We start from the raw sequence: 24,085 nt of genomic DNA, 5'->3' as shown, positions 1-24,085 counted from the left end.
TGGATGGGTCAAATTCTGAGGAACCCCTATTTAAAGGCTGCAGCCCAGTCAAGTCTCAGGAAATAAAATTTAAGGCGCCTCTCCTTTGTTGTTTTTGGAAGGACTGTTGGTACCTTCGTGGCCAAAAGGCCTGTGTGTTTTTCCTAAAAGGAATCGGAGGGACTGTTTAAGATACCCTCGAGGCCAGGTGGGCCTGTAGTAGCTGTGGACAGCTGAAGGTTGGTTTGCCCCTTGCTTATTCCCCCTGCTGGATTGTGGGACTGTAAACTCTTAAAGGGCCAGAAACTCTTTTTTGTCCCTATGGATTGTGCAACTTAAAGTGACTGCTGTTCACAAAAGGAGGAGGGAGGAATGGAAACGGACTGCCTGAGGATCGAGCCGGGTCAGGATTGTGTTAATTGCACCCTTGATGAGGGACCTTGTGGAATGTGCTCCAGAACTACTGTGATTAAAAGGAACTTAGACACGCCGTGTCAGGATCTCCACACTGGTGAGGCCAGGGTCATGCGGACCCATGGAGACAAGTGGATGACCCAACATCCCAACCGGATTGAAGGCAAATGGACTGGGTCAATGAATTGTTGGGGCCATGTTGTTGGCTTGTGGGCCCTTGAAAGGCCAGGGCCAATGTTAACCCAAAGGATTGTTGCCAGGTTAAAGACACTTGGATAGTTGTAGGTCCAGCGTCCTAACCGAGTAGGACCGCTTCCTTGTCACTCTGAAAGAAAGAAGGACGAAGATGTCATATTGGTTAAAATGTTATGATATCTGTGGCATAGTGCATTAGTGTTTCCCTGGTGTTTCAGATGGTCGAGGACGACCATCATTAAAGCTGGTCCTGTGTCTTGTGTATATCTTATGTCATGTGAAATGTAAGATGTTTCCCTATGTAATGAGCTAATGTAAGGTATTGTAGAGCACAGTGATGTGATGCATGAAAACCATAGGTTAAGACTTAGGACATAAGGTAGTGCTTGCCTAGAATGTAGGTAAAGGGGTTTCCCCAGCAACAGACACAGGGGGAGGGCTTAGTGCTAGGACAAGTGACCTGCTTCCTGAAGTTAGCCATAGAAGAGTTAGAGTCTGAAGTGATAAGTGTGCAGAGCTGCCGTTTGTGTGAACTACAGCAAAGGAGATGACAGGACAATGAGGCAGCGTGCCTAGGAACTTACAGAAGAGGCAGAGTGGTCTTCTACATTAAAGGGGTCCTTGGATAGGATGACATGTCATGAGAAACCCTGAGTTTGATGAACGCCAAAGGTATGGACCTAAATAGGACTGAGATTATGGGATTAGTGGGAGTCCTGAGCAGTGGATACAGCGCGTCCATATCGATAGGACACGGAGTGGGTGTAGAGAAACTCGCTGAACTGTACTGTGGCGAAAAGCTAGGCTGTGTAGAAGTAGGACAAAGATTGAGTACTTGCTATCCCTTTTATATATAACCCTCATCAAGTTCAGTAAAGTTCCCATGTTTTCTTAGAAGTCTCCTTTGTTAATTTGTGGAACTTGTGGTCCTAGCCAGCCAATACAATCGGCTATCGGCGGCCTGCACGGGAACAACTCCCTTACAACACTAACATCCAGGCAGGACCCACAATTGTCTGAAGGATGCCATATTAAGTGTGGACAGAAGCTCGCCCTCGACTAAGTCGCTTGGGCATCTAACACATCTCTGATATTATCCTACAGTATACTGGTTAATCAAAAGAATTATTGTGGATGCAAACAGATAAGGGGTAGTTCTCAAAGTTCCTATTGTATGTCCACAGATTATTGCCATTTCCAGTAGACTATGCCACTTAACCATGATGAATTTGTTGGGTGCATTTGGTCATGCCCCATCATGAACAATAATACCCCTAAAATATAACTTTTAATATTTATAAGGTAAAATTACCCATACTGTATATTAGGGTCAGGATGTGTTGTGGTAGAGGGTTCCAGAGTAGGGGTGATACGCGAGAGAAATCTTGTATACGATTGTGGGAAGAGGAGATAAGAGGGGAGTAGAGAAGGAGTGTTGTGAACTCAACTCACTCAAGGGGGGGTACTGTTGTGAACTCTGTTTTTGGGCTCCCTCTTGTGGTCACAAGTGGTACTGTGTGAGTGCTGTCTTTGGGCTCCCTCTGGTGGCTCTTTGTGTCATTCTGCAGGTCTGAGGCTGGATCAGCTGTCTCGTTATCTGTTAGCTGGTTTCCTTTTTAGCTCACCTGGACTATCAGTTGTTGCCTGCTGTCGATGTATTCAGTGCTATTTTGATCTCTCCTGAATTCCTTCGTTATCAGTCTCGCCAAGAGAAGCTAAGTTTCTGTTTGGTTATTTTTTGCTCATCAGTGTTCAATATGTTTCTTGGTTATTTATTTGTCCTTGTCCAGCTTGCTAATATGTGATTTCCTTGCTTGCTGGTAGCTCTAGGGGGCTGAGTTTCTCCCCTCACACCGTTAGTTGGTGTGGGGGTTCTTGAACTCTCAGCGTGGATAGTTTGTATAGGGTTTTTTACTGACCGCACAGTTCCCTGTCTGTCTTCTGCTATCTAGTATTAGTGGGCCTCATTTGCTGAATCTGTTTTCATTTCTACGTTTGTATTTTCCCCTTACCTCACCGTTATTATTTGTTGGGGGCTTCCTTTATCTTTGGGGTCATTTCTCTGAGGCAAGTGAGGTCTTACTTTCTCTATAGGGGTAGCAAGTTTCTCAGGCTGTGTCGAGACATCTAGGAATTTAGGCACGTTCACCAGCTACCTTTAGTGTGTTCGTTAGGATCAGGATTGCGGTCAGTCCAGTTACCACCTCCCTAGAGCTCGTTCTCTGTTCAGTAACTTAGCTAGTCAGTTCTGTGATCCTCAGCCACTAAGGATCATAACAGTACAGCAGGCCTAAAAGTGTTTAATGCATCGCAGAAGTGGGATAAGAGAAGTCCTGAGTTCAATTTTTTTTTTTCCTCTCCCTTTGCTGCAGTCTGTCCAGCTTCTCTCATCCCCTTAATCTCTGGGTGGCTTTGAGTTCAGCTGCAGACATGGATATTCAGAGTCTGACTTCTAGTGTGGATCATCTTACTGCAAGGGTGCAAAGCATTCAGGATTCTGTTGTTCACAGTCCTATGTCAGAGCCAAAAATACCTATTCCTGAGTTGTTTTCTGGAGATAGATCTAGGTTTCTGAATTTTAAGAATAATTGTAAATTATTTCTTTCCTTGAGACCTCGTTCCTCTGGTGATTCCGCTCAGCAAGTTAAAATTGTTATCTCCTTGTTACGTGGCGACCCTCAAGATTGGGCTTTCTCCCTGGCGCCAGGAGATCCTGCATTGCTGAATGTGAATGCGTTTTTTCTGGCGCTTGGTTTGCTTTATGAGGAACCTAATCTTGAGAACCAGGCAGAAAAGGCCTTGCTGGCTCTCTCTCAGGGCCAGGATGAAGCTGAGGTATATTGTCAAAAATTTCGGAAATGGTCGGTGCTTACTCAATGGAATGAGTGTGCCCTGGCTGCAGATTTCAGAGAAGGTCTTTCTGAAGCCATTAAGAATGTTATGGTGGGGTTCCCCACGCCTGCAAATCTGAATGACTCAATGGCTTTGGCCATTCAGATTGATCGGCGTTTGCGGGAGCACAAATCTGCGCACCATCTGGCGGGGTTTTCTGAACAGAGACCTGAGTCTATGCAATGTGACCGAATTCTGACCAGAATTGAGCGGCAAAATCATAGACGTCAAAATGGGTTGTGCTTTTACTGTGGTGATTCAACTCATGTTATCTCAGCATGCTCTAAGCGCTTAAAAAAAATCACTAAAACTGTCACCGTTGGTACTATACAGCCTAAATTCATTTTGTCTGTTACTTTAATTTGTTCTCTGTCATCCTACTCGGTTATGGCTTTTGTGGATTCAGGTGCTGCCCTGAACCTGATGGATTTGTCGTTTGCCAGGCGCTGTGGTTTTATCCTGGAGCCTTTAGAATTCCCTATTCCACTGAGGGGAATTGATGCTACACCAATGGCTGAGAATAAGCCTCAGTATTGGACTCAAGTGACCATGTGCATGACTCCTGTACATCAGGAGGTGATTCGCTTTCTTGTGCTGCATAATTTGCATGATGTTGTCGTTTTGGTTCTGCCATGGTTGCAGGCCCATAATCCAGTACTGGATTGGAAAGCTATGTCTGTTTCAAGTTGGGGTTGCCAGGGGATTCATGGCGATGCTCCTTTGGTGTCAATTGCTTCTTCCACTCCTTCTGAGGTCCCTGAGTTTTTGTCGGACTACCAGGATGTATTTGATGAGCCCAGATCCGGTGCCCTGCCTCCTCACAGGGATTGTGATTGTGCTATAAATTTGATTCCTGGTAGTAAGTTCCCTAAGGGACGACTTTTTAATTTGTCAGTACCAGAACATGCCGCGATGCGGAGTTATATAAAGGAGTCTTTAGAGAAGGGACATATTCGCCCGTCCTCCTCCCCTCTTGGTGCAGTATTCTTTTTTGTGGCCAAAAAGTATGGTTCTCTGAGACCTTGTATTGATTATCGTCTTCTAAATAAAATCACGGTTAAATTTCAGTATCCTTTGCCATTATTATCTGATCTGTTTGCTCGGATTAAGGGGTCCAGTTGGTTCACCAAGATAGATCTTCGTGGTGCGTATAACCTTGTGCGTATTAAGCAGGGGGATGAATGGAAAACAGCATTTAATACGCCCGAAGGCCATTTTGAGTACTTGGTGATGCCTTTTGGACTCTCTAATGCTCCTTCTGTGTTCTAGTCCTTCATGCATGACATCTTCCGAGAATATCTGGATAAATTTATGATTGTGTATCTGGATGACATTTTGGTCTTTTCTGAGGACTGGGAGTTCCATGTGAAGCAGGTCAGGATGGTATTTCAGGTCCTATGTGCTAATGCCTTATTTGTGAAGGGCTCAAAATATCTCTTCGGAGTACAGAAGGTTTCCTTTTTGGGTTTTATTTTTTCTCCTTCTACTATTGAGATGGACCCAGTCAAGGTCCAGGCTATTCATGACTGGACTCAGCCTACATCTGTTAAGAGTCTTCAGAAGTTCTTGGGTTTTGCTAATTTTACTGTCGCTTCATTGCTAATTTTTCTGGCGTGGTTAAACCCTTGACGGATTTGACCAAGAAGGGTTCTGATGTGACTGGTATCCTGCGGCCGTGGAGGTCTTTCGGGAGCTGAAGCGACGGTTTTCTTCGGCTCCAGTTTTGTGTCAGCCTGATGTCTCTCTTCCTTTTCAGGTCGAGGTTGATGCTTCTGAGATTGGAGCAGGGGCTGTTTTGTCGCAGAGAAGCTCTGATTGCTCTGTGATGAAGCCTTGTGCTTTCTTTTCGAGAAAGTTTTCGCTGTCATGATCTCAATGGCAAGAGAACATAGCATAAGCATATATAGGAACTAGCTCTTGGAAGATGGGAACTGAGCTGACCATGAACTAAACCTAACGCACAACTAGCAGTGGCCGGGTAGCATGCCTACGTTGATTCTAGATGCCCAGCACCAGCCGGAGGACTAAATAAAGCTAGCAGAGGAAAATATTAGTCCTAGCTCACCTCTAGAGAAATACCCCGAAAGGAGACAGAGGCCCCCCACATGTATTGGCGGTGAGTTGAGATGAAATAACAAACGTAGTATGAAAATAGGTTTAGCAAATTTGAGGTCCACTTACTACATAGCAGAAGACAGAAAGGACACTTTCATGGTCAGCTGAAAACCCTATCAAAAACACCATCCAGAAATTACTTTAAAACTCTGGCATTAACTCATAACACCAGAGTGGCAATTCCTGTTCACAAGAGCTTTCCAGACACAGTAACGAAACTACAGCTGTGAACTGGAACAAAAATGCAAAAACAAACATGGACAAGAGTCCAACTTATCTAGTAGTTGTCTAGGAGCAGGAACAAGCACAGAGAGGCTTCTGATAACATTGTTGACCGGCAAGAAACTAACAGAGCAGCAAGGTTATATAGCGACTCCCACATCTTGATGGGAACAGGTGAACAGAGAAGATGAAGACACCAGTTCAATTCCACCAGTAGCCACCGGGGGAGCCCAGAATCCAAATTCACAACAGTACCCCCCCCTCAAGGAGGGGGCACCGAACCCTCACCAGAACCACCAGGGCGATCAGGATGGGCCCTATGAAAGGCACGAACCAGATCGGAGGCATGAACATCAGATGCATTCACCCAAGAATTATCCTCCTGGCCGTATCCCTTCCACTTGACCAGATACTGGAGTCTCCGTCTGGAAACACGAGAGTCTAAGATTTTCTCCACAACGTACTCCAACTCACCCTCAACCAACACCGGAGCAGGAGGCTCAACGGAAGGCACAACCGGTACCTCATACCTGCGCAATAATGACCGATGAAAAACGTTATGAATAGAAAAGGATGCAGGGAGGTCCAAACGGAAGGAAACAGGGTTAAGAATCTCCAATATCTTATACGGGCCGATAAACCGAGGCTTAAACTTAGGAGAAGAGACCCTCATAGGGACAAAACGAGAAGACAACCACACCAAATCCCCAACAGAAAGCCGAGGACCAACACGACGGTGGCGGTTGGCAAAAAGCTGAGTCTTCTCCTGGGACAACCTCAAATTGTCCACCACCTGCCCCCAGATCTGATGCAATCTCTCCACCACAGCATCCACTCCAGGACAATCCGAAGATTCCACCTGACCAGAGGAAAATCGAGGATGAAACCCCGAATTACAGAAAAACGGGGACACCAAAGTGGCAGAGCTGGCCCGATTATTGAGAGCGAACTCCGCCAATGGCAAAAAAGCAACCCAATCATCCTGGTCAGCAGACACAAAACACCTCAGATATGTCTCCAGGGTCTGATTAATCCGCTCGGTCTGGCCATTCGTCTGAGGATGGAAAGCGGACGAAAAAGATAAATCTATGCCCATCCTAGCACAGAATGCCCGACAAAATCTAGACACGAATTGAGTCCCTCTGTCAGAAACGATATTCTCAGGAATACCATGCAAACGAACAACATTTTGAAAAAACAGAGGAACCAACTCGGAAGAAGAAGGTAACTTGGGCAGAGGAACCAAATGGACCATCTTAGAAAAACGGTCACACACCACCCAGATGACAGACATCTTCTGAGAAACAGGCAGATCTGAAATAAAATCCATCGAGATGTGCGTCCAAGGCCTCTTAGGAATAGGCAAGGGCAACAATAATCCACTAGCCCGAGAACAACAAGGCTTGGCCCGAGCACAAACGTCACAAGACTGCACAAAGCCTCGCACATCTCGTGACAGGGAAGGCCACCAGAAGGACCTTGCCACCAAATCCCTGGTACCAAAAATGCCAGGATGACCTGCCAACGCAGAAGAATGAACCTCAGAGATGACTCTACTGGTCCAATCATCAGGAACAAACAGTTTATCAGGTGGGCAACGATCAGGTCTATCCGCCTGAAACTCCTGCAAGGCCCGCCGCAGGTCTGGAGAAACGGCTGACAATACCACTCCATCCTTAAGGATACCTGTGGGCTCAGAGTTACCAGGCGAGTCAGGCTCAAAACTCCTAGAAAGGGCATCCGCCCTAACATTCCCAGAACCCGGTAGGTATGACACCACAAAATTAAACCGAGAGAAAAATAATGACCAGCGCGCCTGTCTAGGATTCAGGCGCCTGGCGGTCTCAAGATAAATCAAATTTTTGTGGTCAGTCAATACCACCACCTGATGTCTGGCCCCCTCAAGCCAATGGCGCCACTCCTCAAAAGCCCACTTCATGGCCAAAAGCTCCCGATTCCCAACATCATAATTCCGCTCAGCGGGCGAAAATTTACGGGAAAAGAAGGCACAAGGCCTCATCACGGAGCAGTCAGAACTTTTCTGCGACAACACTGCCCCAGCTCCGATCTCAGAAGCGTCGACCTCAACCTGAAAAGGTAGAGCAACATCAGGCTGACGCAACACAGGGGCAGAGGAAAAACGGCGCTTAAGCTCCCGAAAGGCCTCCACAGCATCAGGGGACCAATCAGCAACATCAGCACCCTTCTTAGTCAAATCGGTCAATGGTTTAGCAATATCCGAAAAACCAGCAATAAATCGACGATAAAAGTTAGCAAAGCCCAAAAATTTCTGAAGACTCTTAAGAGAAGAGGGCTGCGTCCAATCACAAATAGCTTGAACCTTGACAGGATCCATTTCAATGGAAGAGGGGGAAAAAATATATCCCAAAAAGGAAATCCTCTGTACCCCAAAAACACACTTAGAACCCTTCACACACAAAAAATTAGACCGCAAAACCTGAAAAACCCTCCTGACTTGCTGGACATGAGAGTCCCAGTCATCCGAAAAAATCAGAATATCATCCAGATACACAATCATAAATTTATCCAAATAATCGCGAAAAATATCATGCATAAAGGACTGGAAAACTGACGGAGCATTAGAAAGACCAAAAGGCATCACTAAATACTCAAAGTGGCCCTCGGGCGTATTAAATGCGGTTTTCCACTCATCCCCCTGCCTGATTCGCACCAAATTATACGCCCCACGAAGGTCAATCTTAGAGAACCACTTGGCCCCCTTTATGCGAGCAAACAAATCAGTCAGCAACGGCAATGGGTATTGATATTTAACAGTGATTTTATTCAAAAGCCGATAATCAATACATGGTCTCAAAGAGCCGTCTTTTTTTGACACAAAGAAAAAACCGGCTCCTAAGGGAGATGAAGATGGACGAATATGTCCCTTTTCCAAGGACTCCTTTATATATTCTCGCATAGCAGCATGTTCAGGCACAGACAGATTAAATAAACGACCCTTTGGGTATTTACTACCCGGGATTAAATCTATGGCACAATCGCACTCTCGGTGCGGAGGTAACGAACCAAGCTTGGATTCTTCAAAGACGTCACGATAGTCAGACAGGAACTCAGGAATTTCAGAGGGAATGGATGATGAAATGGAAACCACAGGTACATCCCCATGAGCCCCCTTACATCCCCAGCTCAACACAGACATAGCTCTCCAGTCGAGGACTGGGTTGTGAGATTGCAGCCAAGGCAATCCTAGCACCAAATCATCATGTAGATTATACAGCACCAGAAAGCGAATAATCTCCTGGTGATCCGGATTAATACGCATAGTTACTTGTGTCCAGTATTGTGGATTATTATTAGCCAATGGGGTGGAGTCAATCCCCTTCAGAGGAATAGGAGTCTCCAAAGGCTCTAAATCATACCCACAGCGTTTGGCAAAGGACCAATCCATAAGACTCAAAGCGGCGCCAGAGTCGACATAGGCGTCCGTGGTAATAGATGACAAAGAGCAAATCAGGGTCACAGATAGAATAAATTTAGACGGTAAGGTGCAAATGGAAACAGATTTACCAAGCTTTTTAGTGCGCTTAGAGCATGCTGATATAACATGAGTAGAATCACCACAATAGAAACACAACCTATTTTTCCGTCTAAAATTCTGCCGCTCGCTTCGGGACAGAATTCTATCACACTGCATACTCTCTGGCGACTTCTCAATGGACACCGCCAGATGGTGCACTGGTTTGCGCTCCCGCAAATGCCTATCGATCTGAATAGCCATTGTCATGGACTCATTCAGACCCGCAGGCACAGGGAACCCCACCATAACATCCTTAATGGCATCAGAGAGACCCTCTCTGAAAGTCGCCGCCAGGGCGCACTCATTCCACTGAGTAAGCACAGACCATTTACGGAATCTTTGGCAGTAAATTTCCGCTTCATCTTGCCCCTGAGATAGGGACATCAAAGTTTTTTCTGCCTGAAGCTCCAAATGAGGTTCGTCATAAAGCAACCCCAAGGCCAGAAAAAACGCATCCACATTGAGCAACGCAGGATCCCCTGGTGTCAATGAAAAAGCCCAGTCTTGAGGGTCGCCCCGGAGCAAGGAAATCACAATCCTGATCTGCTGTGCAGGGTCTCCGGCAGAGCGAGATTTCAGGGACAAAAATAATTTGCAATTATTTCGAAAATTCTGAAACCCGGATCTATTCCCCGAGAAAAATTCCGGCAAAGGAATTCTCGGCTCAGATACAGGTGCATGACAAACAAAATCTTGCAAATTTTGTACCTTCGTGGCGAGATTATTCAAACCTGCAGTTACACTCTGAAGATCCATTACAAACAGGTGGACACAGAGCCATTCAAGGGTTAAGAGGAGGTAAGAAGCAGCTAGACAGCAATTAAGGGCTAGGCAGCAAAACTCTGAGGGGAAAAAAAAAAAAAAAAAAAAAAAAAAAATTTCCCTTCAACACTTCTTTTACTCCTGCTTCAGCCCAAACAATTAACACTTTGATGGCCGGTCAAACTGTCATGATCTCAATGGCAAGAGAACATAGCATAAGCATATATAGGAACTAGCTCTTGGAAGATGGGAACTGAGCTGACCATGAACTAAACCTAACGCACAACTAGCAGTGGCCGGGTAGCATGCCTACGTTGATTCTAGATGCCCAGCACCAGCCGGAGGACTAAATAAAGCTAGCAGAGGAAAATATTAGTCCTAGCTCACCTCTAGAGAAATACCCCGAAAGGAGACAGAGGCCCCCCACATGTATTGGCGGTGAGTTGAGATGAAATAACAAACGTAGTATGAAAATAGGTTTAGCAAATTTGAGGTCCACTTACTACATAGCAGAAGACAGAAAGGACACTTTCATGGTCAGCTGAAAACCCTATCAAAAACACCATCCAGAAATTACTTTAAAACTCTGGCATTAACTCATAACACCAGAGTGGCAATTCCTGTTCACAAGAGCTTTCCAGACACAGTAACGAAACTACAGCTGTGAACTGGAACAAAAATGCAAAAACAAACATGGACAAGAGTCCAACTTATCTAGTAGTTGTCTAGGAGCAGGAACAAGCACAGAGAGGCTTCTGATAACATTGTTGACCGGCAAGAAACTAACAGAGCAGCAAGGTTATATAGCGACTCCCACATCTTGATGGGAACAGGTGAACAGAGAAGATGAAGACACCAGTTCAATTCCACCAGTAGCCACCGGGGGAGCCCAGAATCCAAATTCACAACATTTCGCCTGCCGAGCGGAATTATGATGTTGGTAATCGGGAGTTGTTGGCTATGAAGTGGGCATTTGAGGAGTGGCGACATTGGCTCGAGGGAGCTAAGCATCGTGTGGTGGTCTTGACTGATCACAAAAATCTGATTTATCTCGAGTCTGCCAAGCGGCTGAATCCTAGACAGGCTCGTTGGTCGTTGTTTTTCTCCCGTTTCGATTTCGTGGTCTCGTACCTGCCTGGTTCGAAGAACATGAAGGCTGATGCTCTTTCTAGGAGTTTTGTGCCTGACTCTCCGGGAGTTTCAGAGCCGGCTGGTATCCTCAAAGAGGGAGTGATTTTGTCTGCCATTTCCCCAGATTTGCGACGAGTGCTGCAGAAATTTCAGGCGGATAGACCTGACCGTTGCCCACCAGAGAGACTGTTTGTCCCAGATAGATGGACCAGCAAAGTTATTTCCGAGGTTCATTCTTCGGTGTTGGCAGGCCATCCTGGGATTTTTGGTACCAGAGATTTGGTGGCTAGGTCCTTCTGGTGGCCTTCCTTGTCGCGGGATGTGCGTTCCTTTGTGCAGTCCTGTGGGATTTGTGCTCGGGCTAAGCCTTGCTGTTCTCGTGCCAGCGGTTTGCTTTTGCCTTTGCCTGTCCCGGAGAGGCCTTGGACGCACAATTCCATGGATTTTATTTCGGATCTTCCAGTCTCTCAGAGAATGTCTGTCATCTGGGTGGTGTGTGATCGTTTTTCCAAGATGGTCCATTTGGTGCCCTTGCCTAAGTTGCCTTCCTCCTCCGATTTGGTTCCTCTATTTTTTCAGAATGTGTTCCGCTTGCACGGCATCCCTGAAAATATTGTGTCTGACAGAGGATCCCAGTTCGTGTCCAGATTTTGGCGGATCTTTTGTGCTAAGATGGGCATTGATTTGTCTTTTTCGTCGGCCTTCCATCCTCAGACGAATGGCCAAACTGAGCGAACTAATCAGACCTTGGAAACTTATTTGAGATGTTTTGTTTCTGCTGATCAGGATGATTGGGTGACTTTTTTGCCATTGGCCGAGTTTGCCCTTAATAATCGGGCTAGTTCTGCTACTTTGGTTTCGCCTTTTTTCTGCAATTCTGGTTTTCATCCTCGTTTTTCCTCGGGTCAGGTTGAGCCTTCTGACTGTCCTGGGGTGGATTCTGTGGTGGATAGGTTGCAGCAGATTTGGAACCATGTGGTGGCCAATTTGAAGTTGTCACAGGAGAAGGCTCAGCACTTTGCCAACCGCCGTCGCGGTGTGGGTCCCCGACTTCATGTTGGGGATTTGGTATGGCTGTCTTCTCGGTATGTTCCTATGAAGGTCTCCTCTCCTAAATTCAAGCCTCGCTTCATCGGTCCTTATAAGATTTTGGAAATCCTTAACCCGGTGTCATTTCGTCTGGACCTCCCAGCGTCGTTTGCTATTCATAACGTATTCCATAGGTCTTTGTTGCGGAGGTATGTGGTGCCTGTGGTTCCTTCTGTTGAGCCCCATGCCCCGGTGCTGGTTGAGGGCGAATTGGAGTACGTGGTGGAGAAGATCTTGGATTCTCGTATTTCTAGACGGAGGCTTCAGTATTTGGTTAAGTAGAAGGGCTATAGTCAGGAGGATAATTCCTGGGTTGTCGACTCTGATGTTCATGCGGCCGATTTGGTTCATGCCTTCCATGTGGCTCATCCTGATCGCCCTGGGGGTTTTGATGAGGGTTCGGTGACCCCTCCTCAAGGGGGGGTACTGTTGTGAACTCTGTTTTTGGGCTCCCTCTTGTGGTCACAAGTGGTACTGTGTGAGTGCTGTCTTTGTGCTCCCTCTGGTGGCTCTTTGTGTCATTCTGCAGGTCTGAGGCTGGATCAGCTGTCTCGTTATCTGTTAGCTGGTTTCCTATTTAGCTCACCTGGACTATCAGTTGTTGCCTGCTGTCGATGTATTCAGTGCTATTTTGATCTCTCCTGAATTCCTTCGTTATCAGTCTCGCCAAGAGAAGCTAAGTTTCTGTTTGGTTATTTTTTGCTCATCAGTGTTCAATATGTTTCTTGGTTATTTATTTGTCCTTGTCCAGCTTGCTAATTTGTGATTTCCTTGCTTGCTGGTAGCTCTAGGGGGCTGAGTTTCTCCCCTCACACCGTTAGTTGGTGTGGGGGTTCTTGAACTCTCAGCGTGGATATTTTGTATAGGGTTTTTTACTGACCGCACAGTTCCCTGTCTGTCTTCTGCTATCTAGTATTAGTGGGCCTCATTTGCTGAATCTGTTTTCATTTCTACGTTTGTATTTTCCCCTTACCTCACCGTTATTATTTGTTGGGGGCTTCCTTTATCTTTGGGGTCATTTCTCTGAGGCAAGTGAGGTCTTACTTTCTCTATAGGGGTAGCAAGTTTCTCAGGCTGCGTCGAGACGTCTAGGAATTTAGGCACGTTCACCAGCTACCTTTAGTGTGTTCGTTAGGATCAGGATTGCGGTCAGTCCAGTTACCACCTCCCTAGAGCTCGTTCTCTGTTCAGTAACTTAGCTAGTCAGTTCTGTGATCCTCAGCCACTAAGGATCATAACAAGGAGGTCTTGTGAGGATCGGAGGTTGCGTGTAGGTAAGTACCGGGAGACGAGGTTACAGATGTATGGAGGAGACAGGTTGTGGATGGCTTTGTGCGTCATGGTTAGGGTTTTGTACTGGAGTCTCTGGGCAATGGGGAGCCAGTGAAGGGATTGACAGAGGGGAGAAGCCGGGGAATAGCGAGGGGACAGGTGGATTAGTCGGGCAGCAGAGTTTAGAATAGATTGGAGGGGTGCAAGAGTGTTTAAGGGGAGGCCACAGAGCAGGAGGTTGCAGTAGTCAAGTTGAGAGATAATGAGGGCATGGACTAGGGTTTTTGCAGATTCTTGGTTTAGGAATGAACGGATTTGTGAAATATTTTTGAGTTGAAGTCGGCAGGAAGTGGAAAGGGCTTGGATATGTGGTTTGAAGGAGAGATCAGCGTCAAGGATTACCCCGAGGCAGCGAGCTTGTGGGACTGGGGAGAGTGGGCAGCCATTTACTGTAATGGATAGGTTCGTTGGGGGGGTCACGTGAGAATTCTGTTTTGTCCATGTTAAGTTTCAGAAATCTGGCGGAGAAGAAGGATGAAATAGTGGACAGACATTGAGGGAATCTGGTTAGTAGGGAGGTGATATCTGGTCCAGAGATGTAGATCTGTGTGTCATCAGCATAGAGATGATACTGAAAGCCATGAGATTCTATGAGCTGTCCCAGGCCAAAGGTGTAAATGGAGAAGAGCAGGGGCCCTAGGACTGAACCTTGTGGGACTCCGACAGATAGGGGGCGACGTGAGGATCTGGTGTGTGAGTGGAAGACGCTGAATGTCCGGTCTGTTAGGTATGATGAGATCCAGGATAGGGCCAAGTCTGTGATGCCAAGGGATGAGAGGGTCTGTAATAATAGGCAATGGTCCACTGTGTCAAAGGCAGCCGACAGGTCCAGGAGGAGGAGGAGGACAGAGTAGTGTCGCTTGCTCTTGGCGGTTAAGAAGTCATTGGTGACCTTAGTTAGGGCAGTTTCAGTGGAGTGGTGTGACCGGAAGCCAGATTGTAAGTGGTCGAAGAGGGAGCAAGAAGAGAGATGGGAGGACAGTTCAAGGTAGATGTGTTGTTCCAGTAGCTTGGAGGCATAGGGGAGAAGTGATATAGGGCGATAGCTAGATACAGAGTATGGGTCAAGAGAGGGCTTTTTGAGGATAGGTGTGATGGAGGCATGTTTAAAGCTTGAGGGGAAAACACCAGTTGTTAGTGATAGGTTGAAGAAATGGGTTAGGGTTGGGATGACGACTGTGGTGAGGTTTGGGATGAAGTGGAATGGGATCGGGTAAAGTGCACAGGTGGTGAGATGTGATCTTGAGAGTAGAGTGGAGAGTCGATCTTCTGTAATGGTGGAGAAGTTGGTTTTGGAGGTGGGGGGCTGGGAAGTCGGGAGGAAGGGCTCTGGGGTTGTTGACCAAAACTGTCTCTGATGTTATCAATCTTCTGCTTGAAAAATGAGGCAAAGTCTTCAGCTGAGATGAATGGGGAGGGAGGAGGTGCTGGGGGACGGAGGAGAGAATTGAAGGTGTTGAATAACTGTTTAGGGTTGTGAGACAGGGAGGATATGAGAGATGAGAAGTAGGTTTGTTTTGCTGTGGCGAGTGTGGTCTTGAAAGTAGTGAGGGACTGTTTGAATGCGATGAAGTGCTCGTTGGAGTGGGATCTTTTCCATCTGCTCTCAGCAGCCCTGGAAGCTCGCCTCAGTTCTTTGGTCAGGCTGTCTGTTGATTTTGCAAGCTTTGGTATGTGTAAGTGGGGCAGCAGATTCCAAATCTACAGCTATTGTGGTGTTATATAGAGCGGCAGTGTCATCCGCATTGTGTAAGGAACTTATATCTGTGAGAGGGAGGAGGGATTCAGAGAATGAGTGTAGGTCAAGGTGTTTAAGATTTCTGAGAGGGTGTGAAAGTTTGTGGGGTGGGGATTGTAGACATGGAGTGGAGAGGGAAGAGAATATGAGAAGGTTGTGGTCAGAGAGAGGAAGAGGTGAGTTAGAGAGGTAGATAGGGAGCAGAGGCGGGTGAAGATGAGGTCCAGTGTGTGGCCATCTTTGTGGGTGGCTGTAGAAGACCATTGAGTGAGGCCGAAGGAGGAAGTGAGAGATAGAAGTTTAGTGGCAGCTGAGAGGGAAGTATCAATGGGGATTTTGAAGTCACCCATGATGATAGTAGGGATGTCCGTGGAAAGAAAATTAAGTAGCCAGGTGGTGAAGTGGTCAAAGAAGGTGGTGACTGGCCCTGGGGGGCGGTAGATGACAGCCAGCTAGTTGGAGGTTGGAGGGGGAGTAGATGTGCACGGAGTGTACCTCAAAGGAAGGGAGGGTAACAGGGTGGCAGTGGGATTGGGGTGAAGGAGCAGGTATCTGACAGGAGAAAACCGACTCCTCCGCCATGTTTGCTGCTGGGGTGGGGGGTGTGAGAAAGGTGGAAGCCACCATACGAAAGTCCAGCAGGAGAGGCTGTGTCAGAAGGGGTGAGCCAGGTTTCGGTGATGGTGAGGAAGGAAAGTTTGGTAGTAACAAAAAGATCATGGATATAGGAAAGCTTGTTGCAGACAGAGCGAGCGTTCCACAGAGCTCCTGTTAGTGGGACTGGGAAAGCGGAGGCTGGGTGAATGGGTATAAGGTTAGAGAGGTTACGGAAGGTTGTGATAGAGTGTGGATGGGAGATAGAAATGACTGTGGGAATGTGGTGAGGAGGACCAGGATTTGGAGAGATATCACCAGCAGTGAGAAGGAGCAGAGAAAGTGTTAGCAGGTGGGAGCAGGAGAGGGCAAGAGGGGGCTGTCTGTGTTTGGAGACAGAGGATTGTATGTTAAGGAACAGTTTTGAGTAGGAGGTGAGGTGGAAGGGGAGGATTGAAGAAGAGATGAACAGTTCATTACTTGGTGTAGGGATCAGGGGAGTTAGCAGAAAGTGAAGGATTATAGGGGTGAAAGTGAAAACAAACAGAAACATTGTTTACAGTGACTGGCCAGTTACCTTCAGTTCCCTTCTGGTTCAATTCTGGTTTTAATTCTACATAATCTTCACACTTCTAGGACACACTTATTGGAATCACACTGCAGACTGAAGTCTATGCAGACTTGAGCTATGTAATATATGTACAACTAAGTGCATTCAGGTGTGAAGCAGAGAGGAGTGGTCTCTGTTCATCTTGGTCAGAGAATTAAGAGTGGACCAGATGCATATAATCAAGCCAAAGTAAACAACGTCATAAATAACACTAGGGTAGAGCTGGGGTTAGTTAAAAGACATACCATGTGAATGCTAGGTGCAGAGGCGAGTCTATGTGCAAAGCTGGGTGATGTACTATGTGCACTTCATAGACAGACAGCAGGAGAGCTGGGTGGATGAACATACCATGTGAATGCTAGGTGCAGAGTCAAGTCTATGTGCAAAGCTGGGTGATGTACTATGTGCACTTCATAGACAGACAGCAGGAGAGCTGGGTGGATGAACATACCATGTGAATGCAAGGTGCAGAGGAAAGTCTATGTGTAAAGCTGGGTGATGTACTATGTGCACTTCATAGACAGACAGCAGGAGAGCAGGAGAGCTGGGTGGATGAACATACCATGTGAATGCTAGGTGCAGAGGCAAGTCTATGTGCAAAGCTGGGTGATGTACTATGCGCACTTAATAGACAGACACTATACAGTCGTATTGCTTGACTCTTGTTTATCTTTCCTCTTAATTTACAGTATATATGAAGCAGTTATTCTGTTATTTTCACACTGTATGTTGGTATTATCTAAGCACTGTGCGGTGGTATTTTTTTGCAGGGCATTGCTATCAGACAATTCTTATATGGTGGTAGCACTATAAAACATGTTTAAGCAACCGTACGCGGTGGTAGTTCACCAATGAATGGTTCTGTTATTGGGCACTTGGCTATACATTCTGCATACATGGACACTGTTTAATGTAGGCATTTGTAAACTGCATGGCAGTAAATCAAAAGGGGGGTGGTGTCAAAATCAGGCACAATTCAAAAACTGGCTTACCCTTGATTCTATTCTGCAATCATATATTGGAAATACAAAAATGTGAAGGGAAAACAAATATATGAAGTATTTTGATCATATTAAACCTTACCATTAGCCTTTCTCAGCACCTTAGTCAGACACTTAGCCTCTTCTCGTATCCTCTCCTCAAAGCTGCGTTTTCCAACTCCAAAATTACCCAACGTTAGCATGGAAAACCGTCTGAACTCCTTCCACTTTTCACCACTACTGAATGCAAGCTCTGTTCAATATAATAAAATAGTAAATTCCAAATGAAAGTCCTAATGGGCCTTTAGAGCTCAATACAAACTCAAGAATTGTATTGCAGTAGCAAAATAAACTGCAGCATCCTCAAATTTTCAATTATTTTACAATATGTGTGATTTACCCAAACTCTAGATTTGGTAAGATAGGAAAATTTCATGCTTATTAGCTTTCTTTCATACATAAAAATATGTGATCTTAATTTTCTACTTGGAACCTTCGAGAAAGTTTGCCTCAGTAAGAATCCATTTATTGGCCTGATTGTCTCTTGCTATGGCATGTTAAGGAGTGACTTTTATATGTTTCATGACTTTCCATGAACCAAAGAATTCTTGCAGAAATATGTTGCCATGCGCTCTTTTATATTTTATAGGTCCTGAATTGTCAAAGATGGCAATCCTTAAAGATGGGGGTTGTGTAAAGGAATGAGAAGTTGTCTGAAACCTCCCTGAACACGTTTAGAGCTAAAGCATAAAAGCATAACACCTGGAAGCATAAAAATAACACTAGGCCAACCAGGCAGGGACACAGGCACTACTATAAAAGTGGAATATAGCACAAGAAAGAAGTTAAAATGGAGATGGGAAGTCCAAGTTGTTGTATCTGAAAAGTCCATGCTGCCACTTGCAGCCAATATGCCTGTGCCTCTGTGCAAAACAGATGAAGATTTTGATATTAAGATTTGTACCTGCCACCAACTGCATCTATGTTATATCAGTAAAGACTATTTTATTTATATAAAATAGACTGAGACTTTGTCTACTGCGTACCCTGGAGGTTCCTGTACGATTTTTTAGCATGTGGCTTGAGCAAAGAATGCCGGAGTCAAACCATAACACCTGCACCCAAAGGAACCCGTTTCACTGATGTCTGAGGTTGCAGCATCACATCTTGACCCGTGCAACCGTTACATGCAGAGACATGCAGGACCCGTAGAAGCGCAAGCACAGCACGAAATGGCCGTCGTCCCCGTTCTCCCCTGCTCTCACGAGCCATGAATTTTATCTGGAAATGTTGCCAATAAAGTTTGAATAATCTGAAGACTGGTGAGTGCCCTCATCTTTTTCTTACCACGGATTACATTAAATATTTGAATTACATGAAGAGCCTATTGATTCATTTTAGAATTGGGTAAAACCAAATTTCCCCTGCTGTGATGTTACCATGGAACTGAGTAGGACAATGTGGTAGCAGCTTGTCGGTGATATTGTTCAAAGCAGGCCACCCCTCCAAATGTAAATTATTGGTCTAGATCCATCAATATTCCAATTTTTTTCTACTGGAACCATAATAAGAATAAAAGTAGCCAAACATCCAACAAGTGTGAAGAAAAAGCCAATGAATAATACACAGACATCAAAGAAGAGTAAACTTCCCCTGACTAAATACTCACCATCTCCTTTGGTAAAATCGTAGAATGAAGCATAATAGGCTCGACCACTGAACTCTTCTGCTTTGTCAATGAAAGTTTCTTTGAGGGCTTTATAACTACAAAGAATGATAACTGGTTGGGTCCCCTCATATACTGTAAATATGTCACCATATTTCTTTGACAACTAGGAGAAAACATAAACATTATTCAATATGGCAAGTTACGATCTGAAACTATACTTTTATAATGTTCAATTCAATAAGTGGCCAAAAACAATTCTATTGAGGTCAATGGTTCTTAAGGAGCAGTACTAGAAAAGTGGGAAAGCTTCATATCCTCAAGGGATACATATTGCAGCTTGAAAAGAATAATCAATACATTGAGTTTACATAGTTTCATTAAGAGAGAAATTGCAATGGGCAAGAATATAAATAAATATGTGTGGAGAAGAGTCAAGCATATGATGTCAACCACCATTACAGCGACGGTGCACCAGCAGGGCGGGCGGCCTGGGGGAATCTTAGAATCTATCCTGCAACACTGAGTCCCCTCAACTCCAGGCCACACTGCCCGGCTGACACAACACCACAGCAGCAATGGCCGCCACAGAGCACCAAACACCAGGTGAACAGATGTAAAAACCTCACCTTCCACGTGTTCTAAGACTGTGGACTGAGAGCAAAAATAGGCAAAACTCCTCTTGCAGTCTTCTGCTAAATGAAAAACACCTGGGTCAAATGGGAGGAGTGTGGGTCCAAGTAAAGCAAAAACAAGAGGGGACAACAATGTAAATTCCAGAACTGCTGATGTCTCTTTTTTCAGCTTATTGTATGATCTGTCTTTTTTTTTGGTTGTGCACTCCTCCCATTTGGCACATGTGATTTTAAATAGCTGGAGACTGCAAAGAGAATACAGCCTATTTTTGCTCTCACTTGAGAGCTTGAGGAAGGTGATTTCAATGCTCCTTTCATTTGGTGTTGGTGCTGTGTGGTGGCCATTGTTGCTGTGGCTTTGTGCTTGTTGGGCAGTGCGGTCTGGAGTTAAGGGAGTTCAGTCTTGCAGTATGGGTGCTGCGAGGCACCAAGCCATCCGCTCTGCTGGTGCATTGCCTCTGTGGGGGTGGTTATAAAAGTTAGGACCCACTGAGAGGTTTGCGGTGATGTGGCAGTGGACTTCATACAGTCTGATCAGAATGTTAAGCTAAGAACCTCATGTCCATTTATATATATTTTTGCCTGGAGGCATTAGATTGACGTATGATTTGTGGAGGTGCGGTCCATTCTCTTTTTTCAGCGTATTGCGTAATAAGTATGATGTTTCAGATAGTGATGATTGAATAGTGAAATATTCGGATACTCGAAAATCGGCACGAATAATTCCTAATATCCGTGTATTTGTACCAAATAACGAATCCAATGCAGGTCAATGGGAAAGTCACATTTTTTCTGCAGGACCCAACAAACAGGTCTGGGGGCATGAGAAAAAAGCTGAAATGGATGGGAAAGAGCTAAAACTAAATGGCAACAGCATGGGGAAGATGCCTACATGCCATTCTGACACACATATGGTATCTGGGAATAATGTTGTCAGACTATTGCGCCGGTTTTACGTTTTTTCCTTCAAAATTACATATATATAACGGAAAATCAAAATAATAAAATAAAAAAAAATTATACCTTCCCTTTTTCACATGTTCTCACGGAGCATTTTGGTTTAGTTTTTCCTTTAACATTTGTGAGGGCTCTCACTCCTACATTTGGGAGGTCCCTCCCTCATGCAAACAGTTAGCAAGATGGTGGAATACATATTGCCCATCCCTTTACAATGCCATTTCGAACATGCCCATTTGAATTTTGGGCTTTGCTCGCCACCACCACCATGTCTATAGCCATGTCATTATGCGGCCCTCGCTTACAATTTGCAGAGTGCCAGTAGGTGCCGTGAAACCTGAATTTGGGAAGAGCCCTCAGGTGGCCCTGTATCATACATTTGTGAGGGCTCACCCTCCTACATTTGGGGCGGTCCATCCCTCATGCCAAATCGTTAGCAAGATAGGGCTACCAGGTGCCGTGAAACATGCGTTTTGTAAGGTCCACAGTTCATTTTTATCATTGGATTCCAATGGAACCACTGTCATAGCAGGTAAGCTGCTGTAAGGTGAATATAATACAGGAGTTGGATGAGCTGTATGATCAATGTCAGTAAATTGGATTCTACCAGACACAAAAAGCATTAGAATTAAATTTTGAATACAGTGCATGCTAGCGAGGGCCTGTATTGTGGTCAGTCTGTCAGGCCTGAAACCCATGTCAGGAACATGTACAAGCTTCATTTTACTTGGAAGCAGCCTCCTTAAGGGAAAGAGCCAGGAGTGCCATTGACCAATCTGCACAAGCCTATGCACTTTTTCTGAAGATTACCCAACCAGCAGAATGTATCTTTTGCATTGTTTTGAGCAACAAAGGAGTAGTTACAGGATATGTCTCAGAGAGTGTCGAGATCTGGGGAGTGTGTTACTCAGGTGAAAGGCAGTGCTACAGATTTCAGGTAAATGCCTTAGTGTGGCAATGGCCATGTTCCAATATGTGTAAGGCTGTGGCCTGAATAGGTCAATGGAGCGTATTAACCTAGTCTCTTAGACATACTTAAAACGTACATAAACTGGCCAATGCCCCGCCACCATTGTTTTGTAAGGACCCAAATTTAGAAAATGTAAGGGAAGCAACAGTTTACTAAAGAGACCCAAGTCTTATTTATTAGCTTGGAAAAGTCAGCAATGGTCTTTGTCCTGCACCGGAGTATGTAAATTTCTAACGAATATGTATGCCCTATCAAACTAACAATTTGTGAACAGACATATATGCTGACAAGGGACAACTGAACGCTGCGCTGGGACAATGAACTGGATGTGGTTGCTGACTGTTGTGTCTTTACAAATGCAGGTTGTGAACAGGAGGCCTCAGTGTCTCCTTCCTGGACAGCAGAGTGGGAATGACCTAACACAGGGGAAGGGCCAGTGGTTTCACTGTCAGACACAGATTTTGTACCCAGATGTTCCGCCCACCTACTGGGGTGCTGCGTATATAAGCACTATATGGGGTATGAAAATACAGGTGTTATGTCGAATTTCCCTTTATAAAGGGATGTGTGGGTAAGATTTTCGAACTAGCAGCATGTATATAGAGCATGTTTCATTACTCATATTATTATTTTGCTGTGTAATGCTGAAACATGAAGAATTTGAGGAGCATGTTAATGCATTTATGTTCCAAAATGTTCTAGTGCAGATCCAAAAAATAACATCAGGCTACCAAATACATGCTTAAAGAGACCGTGAGAAGAGCAACACAATACAAACAATTATAATAATAGAATATATAGAGATTGAGAGTAGAAATTTGATCATTGCACCATGTACAAAGGTTTCCAAAAATTAGACCAAGGGGTCGGTATCATACACTCTAAAAGAGACTGTGATGGGACCTCACAATGCACTTAGCAGTTATTACAAGAGGTAGAGATAGAGAGCACAAGTTTCACCGTTGCACAACGTGTAAATAGGGTTGAGCGAAACGGGTCGATCATTTTCAAAAGTCGCCGACTTTTGGCTAAGTCGGCGTCTCATGAAACCCGATCCGACCCCTGTGCTTGTCGGCCATGCGGTACGCGACTTTCGCGCCAAAGTCGCGTTTCAATGACGCGAAAAGCGCCATTTCTCAGCCAATGAAGGTGAACGCAGAGTGTGGGCAGCGTGATGACATAGATCCTGGTCCCCACCATCTTAGAGAAGGGCATTGCAGTGATTGGCTTGCTGTCTGCGGCGTCACAGGGGCTATAAAGGGGCGTTCCCGCCGACCGCCATCTTACTGCTGCTGATCTGAGCTTAGGGACAGGTTGCTGCCGCTTCGTCAGAAGCAGGGAGAGCGTTAGGCAGGGTCCACTAACCACCAAACCGCTTGTGCTGCAGCGATTTCCACTGTCCAACACCACCTTCGGTGTGCAGGGACTGTGGAAGCTATTTTTTTTTTTTTTTCCCCTCAGCGCTGTAGCTCATTGGGCTGCCCTAGAAGGCTCCGTGATAGCTGTATTGCTGTGTGTACGCCACTGTGGAAACCAACTGCTTTTTTCAAAGCACATATCCTCTTGTTCCTTCCTTTCTGCACAGCTATCTTTTTTGTTTGTCCACACTTTTTATTTAATTTGTGCATCAGTCCACTCCTATTGCTGCCTGCCATACCTGGCTTACATTACTGCAGGGAGATAGTAATTGTAGGACAGTCCCTGTTTTTTTTTTGTTTTTTTTGTGGGAGATTAAGATTGGCATTTCTGCTACAGTGCCATCCCTGTGTGTGCCATCTCTCACTGAGTGGGCCATAGAAAGCCTATTTATTTTTTCCGTGATTTGTGTTCTAAATTCTACCTCAACACAAAAACACTACATCAATCAGTGGGAGAAAAATATTGGCCTCAGTCAGGGCTTGTGTGCCACTGCTGTGTGTGCTATCTCTCATTCAGTGGGCTATAGCAAGCCTATTTTTTTTTTTTTTTTTTTAATATTATTTGGTTTCTAAAGTCTCCCTGAAAAAAAAAAAAAACCTAAAAAAACAGTGGGAGAGTAATATTGCCCTTTCAGCTTGTGTGCCAGTCTTGACTCCTGGGTGTGCCACCTCTCTCCCTCTCATTCAGTGGGCCATAGAAAGCCTATTTATTTTTTTAAAAAAATATTATTGGGTTTCTAAAGTCTCCCTTAAAAAACAAAAAATACATAAAAAAACAGTGGGAGAGTAATATTGCCCTTTCAGCTTGTGTGCCAGGCTTGACTCCTGGG

General features: G+C 45.2%; 1 protein-coding gene across 1 annotated transcript in view; it reads right to left on the bottom strand.

The window, feature by feature from the left end:
* LOC143805868 (cytochrome P450 2F2-like) overlaps positions 1 to 24,085 on the bottom strand; it is a 97,690-nt gene that overhangs the window by 16,855 nt on the left and 56,750 nt on the right. Inside the window, exons 3-4 of the mRNA XM_077285600.1 lie at positions 19,279 to 19,441; positions 17,713 to 17,862 (exon numbers count right to left, since the gene is read on the bottom strand). Coding sequence (XP_077141715.1) covers positions 17,713 to 17,862; positions 19,279 to 19,441 — 313 coding nt within the window. The remainder of the gene's footprint in view (positions 1 to 17,712; positions 17,863 to 19,278; positions 19,442 to 24,085) is intronic.

Source organism: Ranitomeya variabilis, chromosome 2 (genome assembly GCF_051348905.1).
Source record: "Ranitomeya variabilis isolate aRanVar5 chromosome 2, aRanVar5.hap1, whole genome shotgun sequence".
NCBI lineage: Eukaryota > Metazoa > Chordata > Amphibia > Anura > Dendrobatidae > Ranitomeya > Ranitomeya variabilis.
This window is presented reverse-complemented; position numbering and strand designations above follow the sequence as displayed.